The sequence below is a fragment of the Leucopleurus acutus genome (genome assembly GCF_964270905.1).
Source record: "Leucopleurus acutus genome assembly, chromosome: 20".
Classification (NCBI taxonomy): Eukaryota; Metazoa; Chordata; class Mammalia; order Artiodactyla; family Delphinidae; genus Leucopleurus; species Leucopleurus acutus.
In genome coordinates, this window is record NC_139162.1 from 31,197,568 (window position 1) to 31,221,734 (window position 24,167).

General features: G+C 35.0%; 1 protein-coding gene across 11 annotated transcripts in view; it reads right to left on the reverse strand.

Annotated features, from left to right (window-relative positions):
* CHD9 (chromodomain helicase DNA binding protein 9) overlaps positions 1 to 24,167 on the reverse strand; it is a 244,345-nt gene that overhangs the window by 83,327 nt on the left and 136,851 nt on the right. For all 11 annotated transcript variants that reach the window (XM_082862789.1, XM_082862785.1, XM_082862790.1 and 8 more), the window contains 8 exons: positions 20,413 to 20,524; positions 16,713 to 16,859; positions 15,720 to 15,788; positions 15,581 to 15,636; positions 14,769 to 14,886; positions 11,827 to 11,913; positions 11,279 to 11,416; positions 2,100 to 2,221 (listed from right to left, as the gene is read on the reverse strand). In XM_082862789.1, the coding sequence (XP_082718915.1) occupies positions 2,100 to 2,221; positions 11,279 to 11,416; positions 11,827 to 11,913; positions 14,769 to 14,886; positions 15,581 to 15,636; positions 15,720 to 15,788; positions 16,713 to 16,859; positions 20,413 to 20,524 (849 nt within the window). The remainder of the gene's footprint in view (positions 1 to 2,099; positions 2,222 to 11,278; positions 11,417 to 11,826; positions 11,914 to 14,768; positions 14,887 to 15,580; positions 15,637 to 15,719; positions 15,789 to 16,712; positions 16,860 to 20,412; positions 20,525 to 24,167) is intronic.

Genomic DNA, 24,167 nt, shown 5'->3' on the forward strand with positions numbered 1-24,167 from the left:
TTTGGACTAAGGTAGGAGGAATCAAGAGGAGGAAACTGATCCCAAAGTTAATTACATGTTAGAATGATTTGGACTTAGTGACCAATCCGATATATGGAGTGTAGGATGGCAGTCAGATTTCAGTTTGGGTGACTAAATAAGTTGTGTTATTATTAACCAAGATGTAAAATATTTGAATAAGTTTGATATGGAAGAAACAGGAAATAATAAGGTTAATTTTGAATATGCTGCGTTTAAAGAATCATTGAGATAGACATTAAGGTAGCCAGAAGTAAACAAATATGGGCTTGGAGTTCAAGGCCTTAGTTAAAGATGTTATTGATAAGTGAAGACACGGGGGAGTAGAGTTTGGCTTACGGAGAACAATGTAATATGAGAAGAAAGTAAAAAACAGAACTTTGGGAAAGAAAAAAACCAACAACACTGAAAGGGTAGGCAAGGAAGAAGAACCAGCAAAGACTATTGAAAGGAATAGTTACAGAGGTTCTGGAGAGCTAGGAGAGTCACACTGTGGAAGCTGTTGGGAGAATGGGGGAAAAGTTTAAAAAAGGAAGGACTAGCAACTACTATCTAACACAGCAGAGACAGCAAATTAGGGCTAAAAAATATCTTGTGGATTGGAAAATTAAGAGTTTCAGAGATGATACAGAATCAAAAGTCAAACGACAGGTTTAAGGAGAACTGGAGATGAGAAAATGGGAAGAGTTCATGCAGGCTATACTTCCTAGACCTTTGCCTAGGAAGTTACAAAGAGGGATCAATGTAGCTTGAAGGAAAAACAGAGCCAAGAGAAGGTTTACCCTTTCCTTTCCTCACTTTTATATATAAGTTAAACCCAAATTTGTTCACAGACTGAAGGGATGGCACTAGTCTTAAGAAGATAGTTTGAAGATATAACAGAGAAGGATAAGTGATTGAAGTGAGGTTCTGAAAAGATTGGATTAGATGCCTATCAAGAGTTGAGGTGGTAGCATTAGTCTTGGTTCTGAGGAGGCACCTTTTAACTTCTGATATGAGGACAGAGGTAAGAATGGCTAAGGATGGAGATACATTTGTAGGCTTGGGTGTGAGGACAGGCAAGAACCTGAATGAATTCACCGACTGGCACTAGGCTTCTCTATGAAGCAGTCATATACAGAGAGTGAAGGGGATAGGGTTGTGATAAAGTGCTTGAGGAAAGTGGTACAAGTTTGAAACAAGTAACTGGGAAAGGGTATTGATAAAAGACAATTAAAATAAAATTTTGTTAACTATTTTACCAGGAAGATTCTCTTGGGAAAAATGATTAACATTTAGAAAATATAAACCAGGGGAAAGAGCACTGTGTGGAATAACAGGTTTTTCCTAACTCCACCTGATTGAGTTTCATGACTCACCATTACTTAGTGAAACAGAAGAATCATGTGACAAGTAAAAACACAGAAAAATGATTTTGAATATGTCATAAAATTTTGCTATTATTAATAATAGTACCTTCGTTTGCTCTTTTATATACACTATCAGACTTCTTTCTCAATCAAGATACCATTTTTTACTTCTTTTGCAATTAATTTTCCATCTCACTAAAAAAAGGTGAGATAATATTCCAAAAAGCATTTTGAACAACTTGGAAAATTAATAATAAATGGGGGTAATTCATTACTAGGTTCTTATATTTAGTATTCTATTCCTTATCAATTGCTGACAATCTGCTTCCTTGAAGACGTACATGACAGACCTATCTAATTCTTACAGATGGAACTGCTGACACCTTACTAACTAGATTCAACTATTGGCAGACAGTAGTGTAAGTTGAAAAACATTCTGTAATATAGCTGACGTTTGATGATGTTAACAAAGGTATTTCAAATTTAATTATGAATTAACATATCAACTTTCTTCTATTCTCATTGGTACACATTAAAAGGAAGCAACTGTAGTCAAAATCCTAAATTATAATGTACGTATCTTCCTGAGCTAACCACAACTTCATTTTCAATAATGAACACTCCATGACAGTAATAATGTAGCAACATCAGTACCAATTTTACTTAATGTATTTTGGAACACATAAAAAAAACACACATTAAATTTTTTTTCTATTAATACATACTACATACCTATTGTACCAGTTGAATAAGAGCCAGTTGAGTCCTTCCAGTTGATATTCCCTGAGTTGATTGCCATTTTTATAATCCCTGGATTGATCTATTTTTTTCCAAATATTAGAAGGAGGACGGTCCTTTGTGGAAAAACAAAGAATGAATGATGTATTTTAGATTTTTTGATCTTCCCTATATCTCATACATGGTAAAACATTGCTTTTAAAATAATCAGAAGAATAACATTATATGACATTATGATGAAATTTTACAAACATCTGAACACCAAATAAGTTCTACACGAACTCTTCCAGAAAACTGAAGAGGAAAGCATACGTCCCAACTCATTCTATGAAACTGATACCAAAATCAGACAATGGCATTACAGGAAAACTAGAGACCAATATCCCACATGAACAGAGATGAAAAATTCATAACAAAATTTTAGCAGATGGAATCTAAAAATATATAAAAAGGGTAATACAGCATGACCAAGTGTGGTTTTTCCCAGGTATGGAAGGTGGATTAACTTTGAAAATTAATCAATGTTGATCAACAGACTAAAAAACAAAAATATGATAATCTCAGCAGATGCAGAAAACGGGAAGAACTAAATGCTTTCTCCCTAGGATCAGAAAAAGGCAAGGATGTCCACTGTCATCACTTCTATTCAACATTGTACTACAGGTTCTAACAGGAGCAATCAAGCAAGAACAAGAAATAAAAGTCATTAAGATTGGAAAGGAAGAAGTAAAACTTTCTTAATTTACAGAAGACATGATTTGTCTACATGGAAAATCCTGTGGAATCTAGAAAAAAGATAAAGAAGTGATTTTACTAACATTGCATGATATAAGATCAATATACAGAAAACTGTATTCTATATTGTAGAAACAATTATAAATACATTTTAAAAATACTATCTTATAATGGCATCCAAATATGAAAAATTTAGGGTTTACTAAAAAAAAATATTTCTTAAATGGTAGCCAATGAACTTTAAAATAAATAACATATACTATTGCTCTAATTATTGTTTAAAATAATTTCCACATTAATTAATAGTCTCCATAATTTTCTTTTTAGCAATCCAATCACTGTTTCCTTAGTTTAGGCCAGGAACAAATTTCATTTGATCAAAGATACTTTACATGTTTTATATGTTATTTTATTTAATAATAATAGACTGGCAAAAAAAATCACTTACCTCCTACATTATTTGACTTTGATAAACCAGCACTGTTGTCAAGTTGATTTTACATTAACTGAGGGGATTAATTTTATTAGCTGAGTCCCCTTTACCAAGGACTACATTACATATCTAAGGCACTGGCTCTTCCCACCAAGTGCTTCAAAATCACCTTTTTAATGACACCTGGGGTCCACTCTCAGATATTCTGATTCTGGAGCCAGGATATAGAAACTAGGAATCTCTAATTTTTTAAAAGTTCCAAAAGTGATTCTGATAAGCACCTCTGACTGAGAACCACTGATCTAAAAAAAAAGCTTACCTAATGAGGCTAAAGATCAGGTTACTACTGAAGCATGGTCCCCACCCCAAAAAGAATACCTTTCCCTTTCATAATATCCTTTAGACTACTCCTCCCTGAATTAGTTAATTAACACTTTTGTTTCCTGGCTCAAGGAAAGGTACTTAGAAGTCAAAAGGAATGGAGGTGAGCTGCTGTGTTCTTGGTTAATAGATGGTGGGTATTATTGGGAGATAAACTAAGAAGACCAGAAAATAAGAAGACAACCAGAAAAAAAAAACTGTTATAAAAACAATATGATCTCTTCCATGGAACAATTCATTCATTTCCTTCTCTTACATCACATCTCCACATTTTTCATGGCAGCTAATCATTAGCTCTGGTGCTAATCAAAAAGTGATCTGTTCTTCTCTTTTCATGCATAAACTCTCTCTTTAGTAAAGTAAGAAATTTCTATGACCAAATTATATTTGGAAGAGGACTGGCCAAGGGCTTCCCTGGTGGCACAGTGGTTGAGAGTCCGCCTGCCTATGCAGGGGACACGGGTTCGTGCCCCAGTCCAGGAAGATCCCACATGCCGTGGAGTGGCTAGGCCCGTGAGCCATGGCCACTGGGCCTGCGCGTCCGCAGCCTGTGCTCCACAAAGGGAGAGGCCGCAACAGTGAGAGGCCCGCATACGGCAAAAAAAGAGAACTGACTAAAATATTTAATAAAATCATAATATGTCTCTTTAAAGTGAATTTCTTTTGGTCGGCTCCCCAAATTGGATTCACATGAAAATAAAAAAATATATAATTATTAAAATATCACAACTTGCCATCGCCTTCCAGAATTCTACAGTCTTTGTACTAGAAAAAACAATAACTGACTCAAGTTTTTTTTTTTGAGCAGGGAAGAGACAGATGTATCAATAAAAAAATCAGTGTACTTAACTTATGTAGGCCTTTTTTTTATTGGAGTATAATTGCTTTATGATGTTGTGTTACTTTCTGCTGTACAATGAAGTGAATCAGCTATATGTATACCTATACCCCCTCCCTCTTGGACCGCCCTCCCACCTCCCCCCATCCTACCCATCTAGGTCGTCACAGAGCACCGAGCTGAGCTCCCTGTGCTATACAGCAGGTTCCCACTAGCCATCTATTCTACACATGGTAGTGTATTTATGTCAAATCTAAGCTCCCAATTCATACCACCCTCCTCTCCTCCTCTGTGTCCACATGTCCGTTCTCTACATCTACGTCTCGATTCCTGCCCTGCAAATAGGTTCATCTATGCCATTTTTCGAGATTCCACATATATGTGTATACAATATTTGTTTTTCTCTTTCTGGCTTACTTCACTCTGTATGACAGGCTCTAGGTCCATCCACATCTCTACAAAAGACCTAATTTCATTCCCTTTTTATGGCTGAGTAATATTCCATTGTATATACGTACCACACCTTCTTTATCTAGTCATCTGTCGTGGACATTTAGATTGTTTCCATATCCTGGCTACTGTAAATAGTGCAGCAATGAACATTGGGGTACATGTGTCTTTTTGAATTATGGTTTTCTCAGGGTATATGCCCAGATTGGGATTGCTGGGTCATATGGTAGTTCTACTTCTAGTTTTTTAAGGAACCTCCATAGTGGCTGTATCAATTTACATTCCCACTAACAGTGCAAAAGGGATCCCTTTTCTCCACACCCTTTCCAGCATTTATTGTTTGTAGACTTTTTGATGATGGCCATTCTGACTGGTGTGAGGTGATACCTCATTGTGGTTTTGATTTGCATCTCTATAATGATTAGTGATGTTGAGCATCTTTTCATGTGTTTGCTGGCAATGTGTATGACTTCTTTGGTGAAATGTCTATTTAGGTCTTCTGCCCATTTGTTAATTGGGTTGTTTGTTTCTGGATATTGAGCTCCATAAGCTGCTTGTATACTTTGGAGATTAATCCTTTGTCCATTGCTTCATTTGCAAATATTTTCTCACATTCTGAGGGTTGTCTTTTTGTCTTGTTTATGGTTTCCTTTGCTGTGCAAAAGCTTTTACGTTTTAATTAGGTCCCATTTGCTTATTGTTATTTTCATTACTCTAAGAGGTGGGTCAAAAAAGATCTTGCTGTGGTTTATGTCAAAGAGTGTTCTTCCTATGTTTTCCTCTAAGGGTTTGATAGTGTCCAGTCTTACATTTAGGTCTTTAATCCATTTTGAGTTTACTTTTGTGTATTGTGTTAGAGAGTGTTCTAATTTCATTCTTTTACATGTAGCTGTCCAGTTTTCCCAGCACCACTTACTGAAGAGGCTGTCTTTTCTCCATTGTATATTTTTGCCTCCTTTGTCAAAGATAAGGTGACCATATGTGCGTGGGTTTACCTCTGGGCTTTGTATCCTGTACCACTGATCTATATTTCTGTTTTTGTGCCAGTACCATACTGTCTGATTACTGTAGATTTGTGGTATAGTTTGAAGTCGGGGAGCCTGATTCCTCCAGCTCTGTTTTTCTTTCTCAGGGTCTTTTGTGTTTCCATACAAATTGTAAAATTTTTTGTTCTAATTCTGTGAAGAATGCCATTGGTAGTCTGATAGGGATTACACTGAATCTGTAGATTGCTGTGGGTAGTATAGTCATGTTCACAATGTTGATTCTTCCAATTCAAGAACATGGTATATTTCTCCATCTGTTTGTGTCATGTTTGATTTCTTTCATCAGTGTTTTATTATTTTCTGAGTAAAAGTCTTTTGCTTCCTTTGGTAGGTTTATTCCTAGGTATTTTATTCTTTTTGTTGAGAAGGTAAATGGGATTGTTTCCTTAATTTCTCTTTCTGTTTTTCAATTGTTAGTGTATAGGAATACAAGACATTTCTATGCATTAATTTTGTAACCTGCAAGCTTACCAAATTCACTGATTAGTTCTGGTAGCTTTCTGGCAGCATCTTTAGGATGTTCTATGTATAGTATCTTGTCATCTGCAAACAGTGACAGTTTTACTACCTCTTTTCAAATTTGGATTCCTTTTATTTCTTTTTCTTCTCTGACTGCTGTGACTAGGACTTCCAAAACTATGTTGGATAAGAGTGCTGAGAGTGGACATCCTTGTCTTGTTCCTGATCTTAGTGGAAATGCTTTCAGTTTTTCACCACTGAGAATAATGTTTGTTGTGGGTTTTTCGTATATGGCCTTTATTACGTTGAGATAGGTTCCCTCTATGCCCATTTTCTGGAGAGTTTTTATCATAAATCGGTGTTGAATTTTGTCAATAGCTTTTTCTGCATCTATTGAGATGATCATATGGTTCTTATTCCTTAATTTGTTAATATGGTGTATCACACTGATTGTTTGCATATATTGAAGAATCCTTGCATTCCTGTGATAAGTCCCACTTGATCACGGTGTATGATCCTTTTAATGTGTTGTTGGATTCTGTTTGCCAACATTTTGTTCAGGATTTTTGCATCTATGCTCATCAGTGATATTGGTCTGTAATTTTCTTTTTTGTGATATCTTTGTCTGGTTTTAGTATCAGGGTGATGGTGACCTTGTAGAACGAATTTGGGAGTGTTCCTCCCTCTGCAATTTTTTGGAAGAGTGTGAGAAGGGTAAGTGTTAGCTATTCTCTAAATGTTTGATAGAATTCACCTGTGAAGCCATCTAGTCCTGGGCTTTTGTTTGTTGGAAGATTTTTAATTCCAGTTTCAATTTCATTACTTGTGATAGGTCTGTTTATATTTTCTAATTCTTCCTGGTTCAGTCTTGGAAAATTGTACCTTTCCAAGAATTTGTCCATTTCTTCGTGGTTGTCCATTTTATTGCCATATAGTTGTTTGTAGTAGTTTCTTATAATCCTTTGTATTTCTGTGGTGTCAGCTGTGATTTCTCCTTCTTCATTTCTAATTTTATTGATTTGCGTCCTCTCCCCCTTTTTTTTTTTTTGATGAGTCTGGCTAAAGGTTTATCAATTTTGTTTACCTTCTCAAAGAACCAACTTCTAGTATTAATGATCTTTGCTATTGTTTCCTTCATTTCTATTTCATTTATTTCTGCTCTGATCTTTATGATTTCTTTCCTTCTACTGACTTTAGGTTTTCTTTTTTCTTCTTTATCTAGCTGCTTTAGGTGTAAGGTTAGATTGTTTATTTGAGATTTTTCTGGTTTCTTGAGGTGACATTGAATTGCTATTAACTTCCCTGTTAGAAATGCTTTTGCTGCATCCCATAGATTTAGGGCTTTCCTTGTCGTTTGTTTCCATGTATTTTTTAATTTCTTCTTTGATTTCTTCAGTGATCTCTTGGTTGTTTAGTAGTGCATTGTTTAGCCACCATGTATTTTTGTTTTTTACAGTTTTTTCCTGTAATTGAATTCTAATCTCATAGTGTTGCGGTCAGAAAGGATGCTTGATACAATTTCAATTTTCTTAAATTTTCTGAGGCTTGATTTGTGACCCAAGATGTGATCTATCCTGGAGAATGTTCCATGTGCACTTGAGAAGAAAGTGTATTCTGCCACTTGCAGGTGGAATGCCCTATAAATATCAATTAAATCTATCTGGTCTACTGTGTCATTTTACACTTGTGTTTCCTTATTTATTTTCTATTTGGATGATCTGTCCATTGTTGTAAGTGGGGGGTTAAAGTCCCCCTATTACTGTGTTGCAATCTATCTCCCTTTTTATGGTTGTTAGCATTTGTCTTATGTATTCAGGTGCTCCTGTGTTGGGTGCATATATATTTATAATTGTTATGTCTTCTTCTTGGATTGATCCCTTGATCATTATGTAGTGTCCTTTCTTATCTCTTGTAACAGTCTTAAAGTCTATTTTATCTGATATGAGTATTGCTACTCGGGCTTTCTTCTGATTTCCATTTGCATGGAATATCTTTTTCCACCCTTCACTTTCAGTCTGTATGTATCCTTAGGTCTGAAGTGGGTCTCTTATAGACAGCGTACATAGAGGCCTTGTTTTTGTATCCATTTAGCCAGTCTGTGTCTTTAGGTTGGAGCATTTTCATTCAAGCTTATTATTGATATGTATTTTCCTATTACCATTTTCTTAATTGTTTTGGGTTTGTTTTTGTGGGTCTTTTTCTTCTCTTATATTTCCCGCCTAGAGAAGTTCCTTTAGCATTTGTTGTAGAGCTGGTTTAGTGGTGCTGAATTCTCTTAGCTTTTGCTTGTCTGTAAAGCTTTTGATTTCTCCATCGAATCTGAATGAGATCCTTGCTGGGTAGAGTAATCTTGATTGTAGGTTTTTCTCTTTCATCACTTTAAGTAAATCTCCTGCCACTCCCTTCTGGCCTGCAGAGTTTGTGCTGAAAAATCAGCTGATAACCTTATGGGCATTCCTTTGTATGTTATTTTTTGCTTTTCCCTTGTTGCTTTTAATATTTTTTGTTTGAATTTAATTTTTGTTAGTTTGATTAATATGTCTTGGTGTGTTTCTCCTAGGGTTTATCCTGTATGGGACTATCTGCCCTTCCTGGAGTTGGGTGACTATTTCCTTTCCCAAATTAGGGAAGTTTTCCACTATAATGTCTTCGAATATTTTCTCAGGCCCATTCTTTTTCTCTTCTTCTTCTGGGACCCCTATAATTTGAATGTTGGTTTATTGTTGTCCCAGAGGTCTCTGAGATTGTCTTCAATTCTTTTAATTCTTTTTTGTTGATTCTGTTCCTAGGCAGTTATTTCCACCATTCTGTCTTCCAGCTCATTTATTCGTTCTTCTGCCTCAGTTATTCTGTTATTCATTCCTTTTAGTGTATTTTTCATTTCAGTTATCGTGTTGTTCATCTCTGTTTGTTTGTTCTTTAGTTCTTCTAGATCTTTGTTAGACATTTCTTGTACTTTCTCAATCCGTGCCTCCATTCTATTTCTGAGATTCTGGATTATCTTTACTATCATTACTCTGAATTCTTTTTCAGGTAGGTTGCTTATTTCCTCTTCATTTATTTGGTCTTGTAGGTTTTTACCTTGCTCCTTCCTCTGTGACATGTATTTTTGTCATTTCACTTTTTTTGTTTTTTTTTTTTTGATGGGTGGGATTGTTTCCTATCTTACTGGTTGTTTGGCCTGAGGATTCCAGCACTGGAGTTCGTAGGCTGCTGGGTAGACCTGGGTCTTGATGCCAAGATGAGGATCTCCGGGAGATCTCACTCCAATGAATATTCCCTGGGGTCTGAGGTTCTCTGTTAGTCCAGTGGTTTGGACTCAGAGTTCCCACTGTAGGAGCTCAGGCCTGACCCCCAGCTTGTGAACCAAGATCCTGTAAGCTGTGCAGGGCAGCAGGGGGAAAAAAAAAAAGCCAGAAAAGGCCTTGGCTGTGGGGGGCAGGGCTTAGGCAGGGGCAGGGTTTAGGTGGTGGGCGGGCCTATTCTTAGGACCCACGGGGCTGGAAAAGGCCATGGTGGGTGATCAGGCTTAGGTTCAACCACAGCAGGAGGGGCCCAGGAGTGCCTCTGGCCTTGGAGGGTGGAGGACCAGGTCTGGGACCCCAGCAGGCTCCCTGGGCCCGAGTAGGCAGAGGAAATAATAGGCACGTTCCCCCTGATCCTCCAATCGCAGGTGGTGCTCTCCCTGTTGGCCTCTCTTCTTCTTCCCCACCCATGCCCCTAGGACCCACACGGCCAGAGGGGGCCCCCAGAAGGCAGGGGACCAGACCGGGAAGCCTAACAGGCTTACTGTGGCTGAGCGCAGGGGAAACACCCAAGGCACTTCCCCTGATCCCATGGTCCTGGAGGGTCCCTCCCACTGCCTCTCCTCCTCCCTCCCTCCTACATCCCTAGGACCCACGTTGTCTGGAGGGGGCCTTGGAGGGCCGGAACCGGCCCAGGAGATCAGCAGGCTTCCTGGGGCCCGACTGGGAAGGGGAAACGCTAGGCGCACTCTTCTGATCCTCCAAGCCTCTGAGGGTCCCTCCAGGCATGGGAACCCCTCCCCTCTCCTAGCCACCCCTCAGGGGCCCCAGTCCTGTCCGGCTTCCACTTCTCCTCCCCCCTCACAATCCCTCACATCCTACCCAGTCACTTGGGGGTTCCTCCCGTCTCCTTGGGTGTTGAGGTCCCCCACCAGCGTCTGGCAGGTGCCCTAGTTGTGGGGAGACGCAAACTCCATGTCCTCCCACGCCGCCATTTTGACTGTGCCCCACTATGTAGGCATTTAACAATATTCTATACAAAAGGTTTTTCTAAAAATAAAGCTACTATGGAAGTAGAAGAACTATTTAGTTAAGAAGAAATAACTGGTTTACAGAAAACAAAGGAAAGGTGGGTATAATAAGGATTTTTCTTTGATAGAGAATTCATAACTCTGCTTAGAGCTGAAACTGGTATTCTTGACATTTTTATAAATGACCTGAGAGAAAAAGCAGTGGGAAAGTTTTAAATTCAAGATGAGGTAGAAGTATTTGCAACTTTTCCGGAGGGAAATTTAAAAGGAAATACTTATCAAACTTTTGAATGCATATATGTTCTGACCAAACAATTATACTTCTGATTTATCTTACAAGGGCTCAATGTTCAATGTAACATTGTTTATAAGAGCAAAACACTGTAGTATCCACTAATGGAGGAACAGTTAAATTACTATATATAAGATATTATGCAGTAATTTTTAAAATACAATATTAATTGCATACCAGACTAAATTAAAATTTCAAAAATTAAAATAAATCTGTTGAATAAAGAAGTACTAAGATTTTATGATGCTAAGGCATGTTCTTACCAAATGTCTTGTGTCAGGCCGTGAAGCTTGCAACTGTTCAAACTCTTCTATTTTTGCAAGATCTACATCTTCTTTTAGTTCCCAAGTACTATCTTCATATGGTAATGAGCACCACTTTACTAAGTAGTAAATAACAGGCTGTAAAAAAATTTTTTTTTCATTTTACCATTTTGAAAAAGAATAGTAAGAAATAGTTTAAATTGAGAATCCCCAGAAATAGTTTAAATATATTAACCTACATTGGTAAAAACTTATGAAACTTCTTTGGTGTTTTTAGGTCATTAACTTTAAAAAAGTAATGCTTTATGCCCCGGTCCGGGAAGATCCCACATGCCGTGGAGCGGCTGGGCCCGTGAGCTATGGGCGCTGAGCCTGCACGTCCGGAGCCTGTGCTCCGCAACGGGAGACGCCCCAACAGTGAGAGGTCCGCGTACCGCAAAAAAAATAATAAATAAAAATAAAAAATAAAAAAGTAATGCTTTAATATTTGGAAGTCTTTAGGTTTTTCTTACTTACTTAGAAAATATTTCTATCAAATATTTACTTACCTCACCAGTATCTTTATCTTCACAAAAAGAGACTTCTAATACTCTGTCTACTTCAACGTAGTCTGGGTTAAATGGTTCTTCTTCCATCTAAAATTAAAAAGTAATTTAGTTGATATATGATAAAGAAGTAGAAAGATGAAAGTGAAATAAAGACAAATTTACTAGCTATTCACTATAGAACAAACACATAAGTTTGATTTTAATTAAATTTCCAAAAAATGGAATCCTTCCATTTTAATTCCAAAAAGATTGCTAGGATATTTGTCTATATTATGAATCACCATGTTATATATAAAAAACTCAACTAAACAACCCTAAAAAATGGTACTCCAGACAAGTAAGTTACTCTAGAAGATGTGTTGTTTAAAAATTTCCGAAAGGGAGCCTCTTTTGGAAAGAGGCTCTCCTTTACCTCTGTAAAGGTACTACTTTCCTCAGGTCCAAGAGTTGAAGACTAAGCACCCGACCTGGAGGCTCCTGTCTCATCTGTATCAAACACTCTATCTACTGATGGTTCTTGTGCTCAAGACCCTCTTACCTAACTAAAGGCAAACTCTCTGAGCTACCTCACATTCGACTGCACTCATTTACTCTTCAATGTACACTTCTTCCTATAGTTTCTAACTGGGTTAACAGTAACACAGCACCAACTTCACACCCTACTCCCAGTTACACAAGCCAGCAATGGAGAAGTCATCTTAGATTCCTTCTCTTTTTTAATCTCCCACATCCCTTAACTCATCAATTCACACAGATCCTACTTTTATCTGTAACTCAAATTGGTTCCTCCTTCCTCATTCTCACTGCTTCATCATTCCTTACTTGGATCTTTACAAATAACTTCCTAACTAGTCACCAACTACTGTCTTGCCTCCCTTTAATTTATTTTCACACTGTCCCCATAGTACTGTTTCTCAAATATAAATCATATATTGCTCCCTGGCTTCAAATCCTTCAATGACTCTCCCAGATTTCATGCTTTAGAGTACAAAAACAGATGCTTTTCAAACTCCATGTTCTGTCACACCTTCATGGTTTTATACTAATTTTTCTCTCTTCTGAATAGACTGCTGTTCCTTCTCTTGTCTGCTTGGCTAATTCCTACCCATTCCTCAAAGTCTTACTTCCAAAAACCCATCTCAGCTATCTTTGCTGCCTCTCCTCCTCTGTTTAACCTCTAAACGTTATAGTACTCCATGGCTCTGCCTTTAGTTCTCCTCACTATCTTAATCCTTTCCTGAGCAATACTATCATCTCCATGTACAGGACACACTTGTTAAAGAGCACTGCCCAACACCAGAATGGTAATAAGGTATTCTAAGAAAATCTGCACAGCTCCAGTTTATCTTGTACCTGAGTCATGAATGTACCTAATCTTCATGAAAAATTAGAAGATTATTAGTTAAGTACTTCTAAAATCTTCAGCTCATTAGAAACTTCTATATCAGAGTGAGGTAGTGAGAAATTTTTGAGGACCTCCCAGCATCCATAAACTGATAGGTCATTTCAGAGTCATCAAATTTTTGAAGTAGATTTTATAATTACAAAGAAATAACAATAGCTTCATGGTGGAAAAATCTGCCATAAGATATCAACCATTATCTAGTGATTAAAGTTAACACCACCAGTAATTGGGCAAATAGGTATCGTGTACCTCCTGATATGATACACTGAGAATGCTGCTGCATCATCTCTGTAGTGTTCTTTTAAATAATGCATGACCTGAAGCTGAGGAAACATCAGATAACCCCAAACTGAGGGATGTGCTACAAAATAAACCACCTAAATTCTTTAAAAAGTGTCCAAGTAATGAAAAACAAAGAAATATTGATAAAGGAGACATGACAACTAAATGCATTATATGCTGCAGGATTGGATTCTAGACCAGAATAAGCATACACACTCACACTTTTTTTTTTTTGCTATAAAAATACTAGTGGAACAATTAGTGAAGTATGAATAAAGTCTATAGGTGAGATAACAGTACTACATCAATGTTAATTATACTATTATTATGTAAGACTGTTTCTAGAAAATACTGAAATTGAGACTTAATTTTCAAATGGTTTAGAGAAAATGTATGTGCATGGGAGAAAGGCAGAGGCAGAAAGAGAGAGGGGTGCATAGTGACAAAAGGAGAATTAATGTTAATGACAAAGCAAACATGGTAAAATGTTAACATTTACGGAATCTAGTTAAAATATATGTGGGAATTTGTTGTACTAAATTTTTCAAATAAAAAGTTAAAAAAATTTACATGAATCTAAAACTGCTCTTAAAAAGTCTATTAAGGGACTTCTCTGGTGGTCCAGTGGTTAAGACTCCGCACTTCAAATGAAGGGGGTGCAGGTTCGATCCCTGGTCAGGGAACTAAGATCCCACATGCTGTGCTATGCAGCAAAAAACTTAAAAAAATAAAAAGTAAAATAAAAAAATTCTAGTCTATTAAAAGAAAAATGAAAAAAAATTTAGAGCAGGAAAGGACATCGGACTTTTTAGTGAGGCCTGGAAAGGTTAATGAATTTTTCCAATGAGGTTCTGTTCATGCATACACAAAGATGATACAGAAAATATGCAATATATTTCACATACTGGAAAATCTTCTTTTCCATTTATTTGCTATGCTACCATTTCCATTTCTTGAAGAACTCTACTGATAAAATACTTTAAGATATTAACACACTCACATTCAACTCTAAAAAGTATTGAAATATATGCTAATTTAAAAATACAAGAGTTAGCTACCATTCTGAATTATCACTGTTCCTGTTTTAGCTATTTTCCAAGCTAAATTTAGGGAAAGAAAAAATATGTAGATAGCATTTATATTCAAATATCGTAAGAGGAAGGCTAAGAATTAAAATTAATAATACTTAAATTTTTGATACATAATACTACATGTGTTCAGAGTTCAACACATAATAGTCTTTTTTTTTTCTTACGTCTGCAAAAAAATGTGCTCTTTGTGCTTGTCTCAATTTGAATCGTTTGATTTTCTGCTGGATCCTTTTATCTTTCAGAAGCTGCTGTTCTGTGGCCCACTCACAGTGAAGATAGGAGCTAAAATTTTTATAAAAGCAATATATTAGAATGATATAGAAAACCATGTTTTGAGTTTTTATAGATTTTTTTTTATAGATTTATTTTTAATCACAGCCTCTAAAACAAAATATTATCTTCAACTTTACAAATAGGTAGTTCATCATTTCATTTAATGTCAATAGACTCCATATAATTACTAAAATAAAGCCACTGTGATCTAAAGGTCTGCAATTTGCCATATGTAAGCAGAATGGTAAACTGAATCATAAGGGTAACAAAATATGACTTTTAGTTTATTTCTTCATTATAATCATTTTGTCATGATCAGAAAGCTAACTTGTTTTGAAACCAATGTTATTTAAAATACCTCCCTTCACCAAAATGTTAGAAAAAGTTGAACAAAATCTGAAAAGTTCAACAATATAAATATGATGGATAATGTCTGTAATTTGTAAAAGTGTAATATATAAATATTACTGCATTTTGATGTTTATAAGTAATGTTTTCTGGGAAAAAAATAAAACACTCAATTTTAACATGAAATGTTTTCAAAATCTTTTCGCTTTTTAATAATTTTTAAGTTTATGAAATAATAAGTAAAAAAATATTTTAAAATGCAGATAAAATAAAAATCATAATTTAACTTAATATACTTAAAATATTAATTCATATTTAAACACCTTTCTCTTATTTTTCTAACTCAAATACTTACTAATTCTTGTATTTTACAAAAAATTCTTCTGTATCAATCATCACTCCAGGTGATATCTAAGAAAATAAATTCAATAATTATGACTTCTATGATCAGGCCATGGAATATAAAGTGTAAAATGTAATATATCATTACTTACTTCCTTTTTTATAATTCTAGAAGATAGTATTTTGTCCACAATTGCAGCATCTTCTTCACTCGGATTCTCCTATGTGAGGGAAGAAAAATGTATAATGACACATTCTGAAAACACTTTAGTTGCCACTGTTTATGAATATACTAAAATTCAACAAACATTTATTTAACATGTTCCAGGGACCATGTTAAATGTTAGGAATACGAAAATGAAAAATATCAATTGTTGTTACTGTCCTCGTCATCACTGGCATCATCATCATAGTAAACATATGGTGCTTTTTAATGTGTTAGGCACTATTCTAACCATTTTACATATATTAACTCATTTAATCCTTGCAAATACACTATAAAGTAGGTACTATCTCCATTTTGCAGATTAGGAAGCTCAGGCATAGAGAAGATAAGTTCTTGTTTAAGGTGCCAGATCCCTCAGCTGGCAGGTGAGTGGTTGGTTTACAACCCAGACAAGGGAGAGTGAAAGAACTTTACAAAGAGGAAAATGCATATGCAAAGACACAAAGGTGTCAAAACATGGCATTTAGACAACTATGTTCATAAAACCAGAAGACTGAGTGGAGAGAAGTGGAAGGACATAAGGCTAGAAAATCCATACAAAAGGCTTTATAAGTTATGCTGAAAAGTGTATTTTCATTTTTTTCTGACTTAGGACACCATTAGAGGAGTTTTCAGTGGAAAAGTACTGTGATTAGGCTTGTAACTTAGAAATATATTGCGAGAAGGATAGAGCTTGGAGGAGTTTTAGGAATATATATCTAGGAGGTGAAAAATGTAAAAAATTGGATGAAGAAGCAAAGATAAAAAAAAGAACAAATTCCTAGGTTTCTGATCTGAATAACTAATGGTTCTATTAACTACAGTACAGAATCTAGGAGGAAAAGCTGGAGCAGGTTTTAGGAAGAAAGATAATGAAGATATTTTTTAAAATTTACATGCGTTTAAAATGTTTTTTGTCATAATCCAAAATCTGTCTTACCACAAATAACTGTAAAGGCTGTTCACCAGGTAAAGGAGCTGAATGCTTTTTTATTTTTATAGCGCCTTTAACCTCTTCTTCAGATTGTTTCCCTTCTGCATCTTCTGCATATTTTTTTCTTTTAATTTGTCGATTTGATCTTCTTTTCTGTAATGAACGATAAGGAGCATATATATGATTATATTAAAGGAAAAAAATTATTTCTAGTGTGGCAATTTTGTACATTAAATTTTCAAAACTGTATTCAACATTCATCTTTTCTAATTTTTCCTTTTAATTAAAGGAAGATTATAATTTGCCCTTTGCCAAAGGTTTACAACCTTTAGTTTTACTTCCTAAAGTGTCAAATAACAATGATTAATAATAATACCTTTATTACTTTTCTTTAGAAATTGTTAAGAATAAAAAGCTTCTTTTTACTTAACTATTTCACAGCTTGGGAAACATATTTTAAACTATTAATACTTTCACAGTTTTTGCCCCCAAACCTAAAAAGTACATATCAGATGAATGTTGGTTAAATAATTAATCAGGGGCATAAAACTAAAAGAAGAAATTAAATAATATTTGACACAAAATCCATGAACTTGTGTTTAAAACAGATTTTAAAAAACCCAAAATAATATTAAATGTTTTAAAAAAGATACAGAAAATAAAGTATGAAATCTACCAAAAAATTAAACGTGAATGGAGGAACCAGTGTTTTACTACCTTTACTAGCTTCCCTTAAAAATAAAGAACACCACTATCATAAAAACAGAGGTAAGCTTTTCAGATAGTATTATGTGTAGCAACGTAATTTTAATAATAATCTGAATGATTTAAAATCAGGTATCAAATGCGCATGGCTTTACTTACCTCCCTAAATATCAAATATTTGATGTTCCCACTATAAAGACAAATCTCACAATGGCTTGAAAATCCCAAAGGACTTAGGTTTTGCTTTTGCTCACCTCCCTAAAATCTCGTGGATGGAGGCATCTCAGCCAACTGTTCTACTGCTCAATATTCCTTCTTCCTTTTACTATTCTTCTGTGTATTTAGTAACTCCCATGACATTCCCCCCAGATGCAACCAAAAGAATAACCCATGTGTTCTCCTTTTGGTTTCTGCCAATGTCTTCAATTTGGGAGGTCTTTCATACTTCCGTTGCCATGACAAAACTAAATCAGTGCAGCAGTGTGGGTACACACTGTTATTTGCATCCAGAAAGGATGCAGTGCCTCTTTCTCTTGAGAGTAGTGGAATACTGAGAGAAAGAAAGGCACTACTGTGGTGAGGTAGCTCAGCCAAATGTAGTAGAAAAATTCCATGCCTCAATTAGGATGGGTCACCATCTCTTAGCCATGAAGATATTTACATTTTCAAAACTCAAGGTAACAATTTTGTCATTATGGGAGACAGGAAGGTGGCACACAAAAGTTATAAAAAAGGACTTCTTAAGAAACCCAATTTTCCCACATCCTATTTTGGAAAAGATATGAAATATTTATTATTCCCTGGGAGGGAAAATTCTATGGATCTCGAATCTAATACTAGGCTAAAGGAATGTTTGGAGTTCGATTACAGGAGTCATATAGTTATTAATGCTCAAGAACAGTTTAAATTAATAACCACTCATGATATTTATTATTCTAACAATAACCTATATAACCAATGTTATGTCTCACTAGGCACAAATCTTTTAAATAATGAAGTTTGGGAATAATTCAGTACACTTTTAGAAGATTCTGTAGATGATTTCAGCATTAAAGTTTCCTTTCTGGTCACTTAGGCATCTACTGGAACTTTGAAATGCCACACAGTTCTTAGTAAGTAGTAAACAAGTGGCCTGAAAGAATCCTTTCAACTCACAAAAGTGCACATTCAGGTAATTTTTCACAAGACAGAATGAGAGCTACTTACTGTAAACTGCTCCCTCATTCTATGAAGACTTTATCTGTCTCTGAGTAATTAAACAAACTCTGAGTTTTTCAACTCTATGAGCTGATTTCATCATAACTTACATTCCACTAGAGCATACAGTTACATATTAGGCAAAGCCAAGTAAGGTACCACTCTCACCAATTAACTTTCTCTGTCATACAATAGTTCTACTACTTTAAAAATACAAAGCTAATTTGAATGTCCGCATTTTAGGCTAATGTGGATATTTTTGGCTTTCTTTCTTCATAATGTTTTTCGAAGGACAATTTAGAACAGTGACAAATTCTTTCTTCATATTTCCTTTTTCTAGCTTTATTCTTCTTATGTCTTAAAGGCTTTAATAGATCAGTCAACAGCACTTCACATAAGAGGTCAAAAACATTATGCTTTTAAATGACTGAATAGTTCGTTATGATATCACTTGTTTCCTATAATAATCCTAATAAAATGTGCTATAGGGGCTTTTGAAAATAACTTAAGTCTCTAAATATAGTTAGACTACCGCATTACTCTCTATTAGGTAAAAAATTAAGTATGATAATCATGTTTTCAGATTTCCACCTGACTCTAAACCTTACATTACTTTTCAAGCCTTCAAATTTTGACAATCCATTGTGGTTGAAAGCTACTTTTATATATTTATACAGCATTTATATAGTAATATATTTAAATATATCAATAATATAGATTTATAATTGTTTACGAGAAAATTCTTTTTTCCTTCCCCATTAAATTTTTTGTGTTAAAGCAACACATCTGTCAAAGCAACCTAATTAACTACAGTGAAAAGTATGGAAAAAATGTGCATGTTAACCTATTCTACCATTTCATTGTTTGTTAATTACATAATGGAAAAATGGCCAGCATTATTTTAGTAAAAATTTAACTTAATTTTCTCATGTTGAATAATTATAAGTTTGCCTAAGTTAAGGATAACATATGAAGAAAAAGCCAGGCCATATAATATTAGGAGCTTTAGTCACTGCCCTTACCTCAACTCTTGCAGCAGCCCAGGAGCCTTGAGCCACTACTCTCCCATTGGATAAGAAGCTGCATAAGGAAGAAGAAAGGCCATTCAGGGGCTTTCTGGCCCCATAATGCAACAAATGCCACCACCCCTACGGCCTATAGTTGTACTTTAATTATTAGAAAGCAGAGGGTGGCCTGAATTATTATGACCTTCACTATATATATATATTTATATATATAGTTTTTTAACTTCACAAGGTTATTTTGAATATATAGCTATTCAAAAACAAGAAAGAAAAAGGAAAATGCACAGTATTTTTGTCTACATTAGGGGATTTTTAATATAGTTGTTTATCTTTTCTTCAATAGAAGCAGACCAAAGGAATTATTTCTAGGAATGATTCAACCCATTTGCTTTATCATTTGTATGTGACTTTTAAAATTAATATCTCCAGCATTAAATTCATTCAAAAGTACTCTATAAGTATAGGATAATATCACTGGATACTTCTCCATGTTAAAAGCCACGAGGGACTTTGGACTGTTACTTAAACTCTCTGGGCTTCAGTTTCATTATCCGAAAACTGAGAGGGTTTGGAGAGGATGTGTAAGTTTCCTCCCAGGTCTAACATTCTATGGGAATACTACTAGGACCATATTGTAATAATGCTGTCATACAAGTTCTACCATACAATAAAATGTATTTTTACCACTAAACTATAGTATAAATACCCATAAAACAATATTATGCTATCTAAATAATTCTGCCAGTGCTTCATTTCTCAGAAAAAATTTTAATACTCACTTGAGAGTCTTCCTCTTTGAATGCATGCTGTGGCACCTGCTCTGCATCAGATATTTCATCTGAAGACTCATTCTTTCTTTTTTGTTTCTTACCCAATGTAATAATGAGTTTGCTGTTTCAAGAGAAAGAGAGCAAACAGTAAGATCTCTTTGTACTTTTCCATTTTGGGGCAAATTAAGATTCCCATGATAAACTTTTTTCCATTTTATATCACTTGAATGTCCAACCAAAGATGCTATTTATCATGAAATCCATAATGACATTTTCACATGATAAACTCTATTCCAATGGAACAAATACAAACCAGTACTACAGTTAACATATTTCTAAGCAAAGAAAGGCAGACAAATTCTATCACTTGTTTCTTTAGGCTCAAGATTATTTTTCATGAGAAAAATATCAGGTGATATAACTATTTAATAATTAAAGTAATTCATTTATTTTATTATCTTGTAGGTTTGGAATGAGGGATTTTTTTTCCTTCTACCTATTTATTTCAAATTCCGCTCAATTCCTTTGAATCCCGCCTATTCTCCAAAAGCCTCTATACTTCTTTCTACCCTATAGTAGTTTCTACCTTACTTAAAACACTTTACCAATTGATTGTTCTTTGATTATTTCACTTATGTTAAGGCTTTTCTTAGCTATACTGTATGTTCCTAAAGAGTAAGAACTTTCTTTTATTTTTTTATATTTCTATAGTATGTACATGTTTACATTCTCTAATATATACATGTATATATATGTATGTTGACACACACTGACTCTAAATGTCTAAAATAAAAATGTGTTTTCTATGTTTTTTCCTGATCAAAGATAGAAGTACATAGAAGTACATCCCACATTTCCATATCTGGTTCAACAGATGAGATGGAATGATCGTCAAGCGCCATCAGGAAAATTCTATTTTATTTTATTTTTTTTAAAAGATTTTTTTTAATGTGGACCATTTTTTTAAAGTCTTTATTGAACTTGTTACAATACTGATTCTGTTTTATGTTTTGGTTTTTTGGCCCCGAGGCATGTGGGATCTTAGTTCCCGACCAGGGATTGACCCTGCACCCTCTGCACTGGAAGGTGAAGTTTTAACCACTGGACTGCCAGGGAAGTCCCTGGAAAATTCTACTTTAGATTTCTGTATTTCAAACATAGAAAACTCCCCAAATATTTACTTTCAGGTATGATATATCAGAAATATATCAAAATTTTTTTCAATAATTATTTACTAATGTTGGAGAACTTGAAGGTTAAGAGCATGCACTTTGAAATCGTAGTTTCAAAGATTTAAAGCTTGATTTCATCATTTACCTATCTGTGGGACACTAGGCAAATTACTTGATAGCTTCCTTGCCTGTGAAATAGGGATATTACAATAGCTAGTTCTATTGTTGTTGAGAATTAAATGAGATAATACATGTCTGAGCACAGCCTTTAACACACAGTAATTTCTCAACTAATCTAACTGTATAACTATATCTAACTGTGATCTGCCAGGCACTTTCCTAGGTTCTAGGATTTGAAGATAGAGTGGACACGGTTCCCAACCTTAACACATCATTGTTAGAATATGATCCCAGCTAAAATGCTAAAGAGGAAGTTAGCACAAGATGTAATGTGAAGACAAAGGGAGAAATCCTTATATTTACTGAAGAGTAAAGGAGGCTTTACAGAAAAGGTAAAGTTTGAGATAGGGAACTGAATGATGAAAGAGAGTCCAACAAGTAATGAAAAGAAAAGGCAGGGTACATTGCAGAAGAATGAGAATAAGCAATGATAAGAGCATGTCAGTAACACACAAAGTACTACAGGAGGAGATGGGTCAAGATCACAGAAGACCTTATATTACATGCAAGGACTTAATGTTTTAGTTTAAGCTCAGCTTTAAGCTCCACATGGCAGGAATTTAAAAGAAATCTGTCTAGTTCACGACTGACAACAAATGGCACTGAGATATTTTAGAATGAATGAAAAAAATAAACCAATTGGAAGATGTAAGAATTTTAAACATTCTAGGGATGTAAACAGCATGGTGACTATAGTTAATAATACTGAATTATATATTTGAAAGTTGCTGAGTACATCTTAAAAAGTTCTCATCACAAGAAAAAAATATATAACTATGTGAGGTGATAAGATGTTAACTAAACTTCTTGTGGTAATAGTTTCACAATATATACACACAGCAAATCATTATGTTGTATACCTTAATCTAAGACACTGTGATATGTCAATTACATCGCAATAAAATTGGGGGAAAAAAAGAATTTTAAACAAGGGAGCAATGCAACCAGAAGGAAGTGAAATGCAAGTCAGGGAAACCAGCGATAAGACTGACAATTCAGGTGAGAGAGATGAAGAGTGAAATACAGGGCCATGGTAGTATGGGTGAAGAGGGAAAGAAAGATACAATTTTTCATTTTGGAAGCAGAAACAACAGGACTTGGTTATTGACTGGATGATGAGAGGTGAGAAAAAAATCCTAGAATGATTTATCCCCAGGGTATTCTCATATTGGTTTGATCGCCACCTTCAACAGTATAATGGTAACTCTTACTTGGTATCTCACTTGCACTTTTCTGAGTATGTGAAATAAATACGAGCAAACATATAGCTTATGTTGGAACCGGGAAATCAGAGGAAGTACAAAAAGATACTCTGAAACAACATTAAGGAACCAACCATAGTTATACGCTATTCCCTCTCCCTGCTTTCAATGGTCATTTCCTCAGTCTTCTGGTCCCTTTTCCTTTACTCTGGTTTCCCTCCTAAAATAAAAATCTCCCTTGAGGTCATATCTACTATTAGATACCACATGATGGTCCTCCTCCTTATCCACAGTTCTCAAAGAAGTCATCTATACCGTTTCTTTCATTCTTCAACCCACTATAATCTGAAGTCTTAAAACTACTTTTCATATTCATAGCTTCCATTTATTCAGTGTTTACTGGGTCAGCCTCTGCTGGTTTTATATGTGTTCTCTCACTTCATGGTCATACAACTCTGACAGGCAAATTTTATAAGAAGAGGAAATTGAGGCTTAGAGAAATTAAATTACTTGTTTAAAGTCATACCATAGTAAGAATTGAAATAGAAATTAAATATGCCTCACTAAACTCCTAATATGTTTCTGAACTCCTAATGTCTAAGGCCACAAATGACCCCTGTGATGCCAAATCCGACGGAAATTCTAAAAATTTTATCTACCAACACATAACTAATCACTTTTTCCTTATCTGCACCCTTGGATTCATGACACAACATTCTTCTGGTTCTCACTAAACTTCTTTGGCTCTTCTTCTCTTAGTATGTTAATTTTCAGCAAGATTCAGTTTGTTCTGCCAGTCCCTTAAACTTTGGTATTTCTCAAATTTCTGTCTTCAGCCTTCTTCCCTCTCTATATACTATTCCAGGAAATTTAATTTAATCTATTCTTAACAACCACTTAGAAGTTGAAGATTCTCAAATCTCGTATCTCCAGTTCAGACCGTTCCCCAAATTTCAGATTCATTCAATAAACCAACTGTTTATTGGACACATCAGTATGGATATCTCAGACATTAAAATCTCAAAATGGCCCCAAATGCAATCCCTCACTTTTCCTAAACTAATAGTGTACTAATATTACAGTATAATGTAAATTCAGAAACGTGCACACATCGAAAGAGTACATACAGCTCAGTGAATTTTCTCAAACTGAACATAAATAGATAGCCAGCTCCTAGATCAAGAAACAAGACATTACTGGTTTCCCAGAA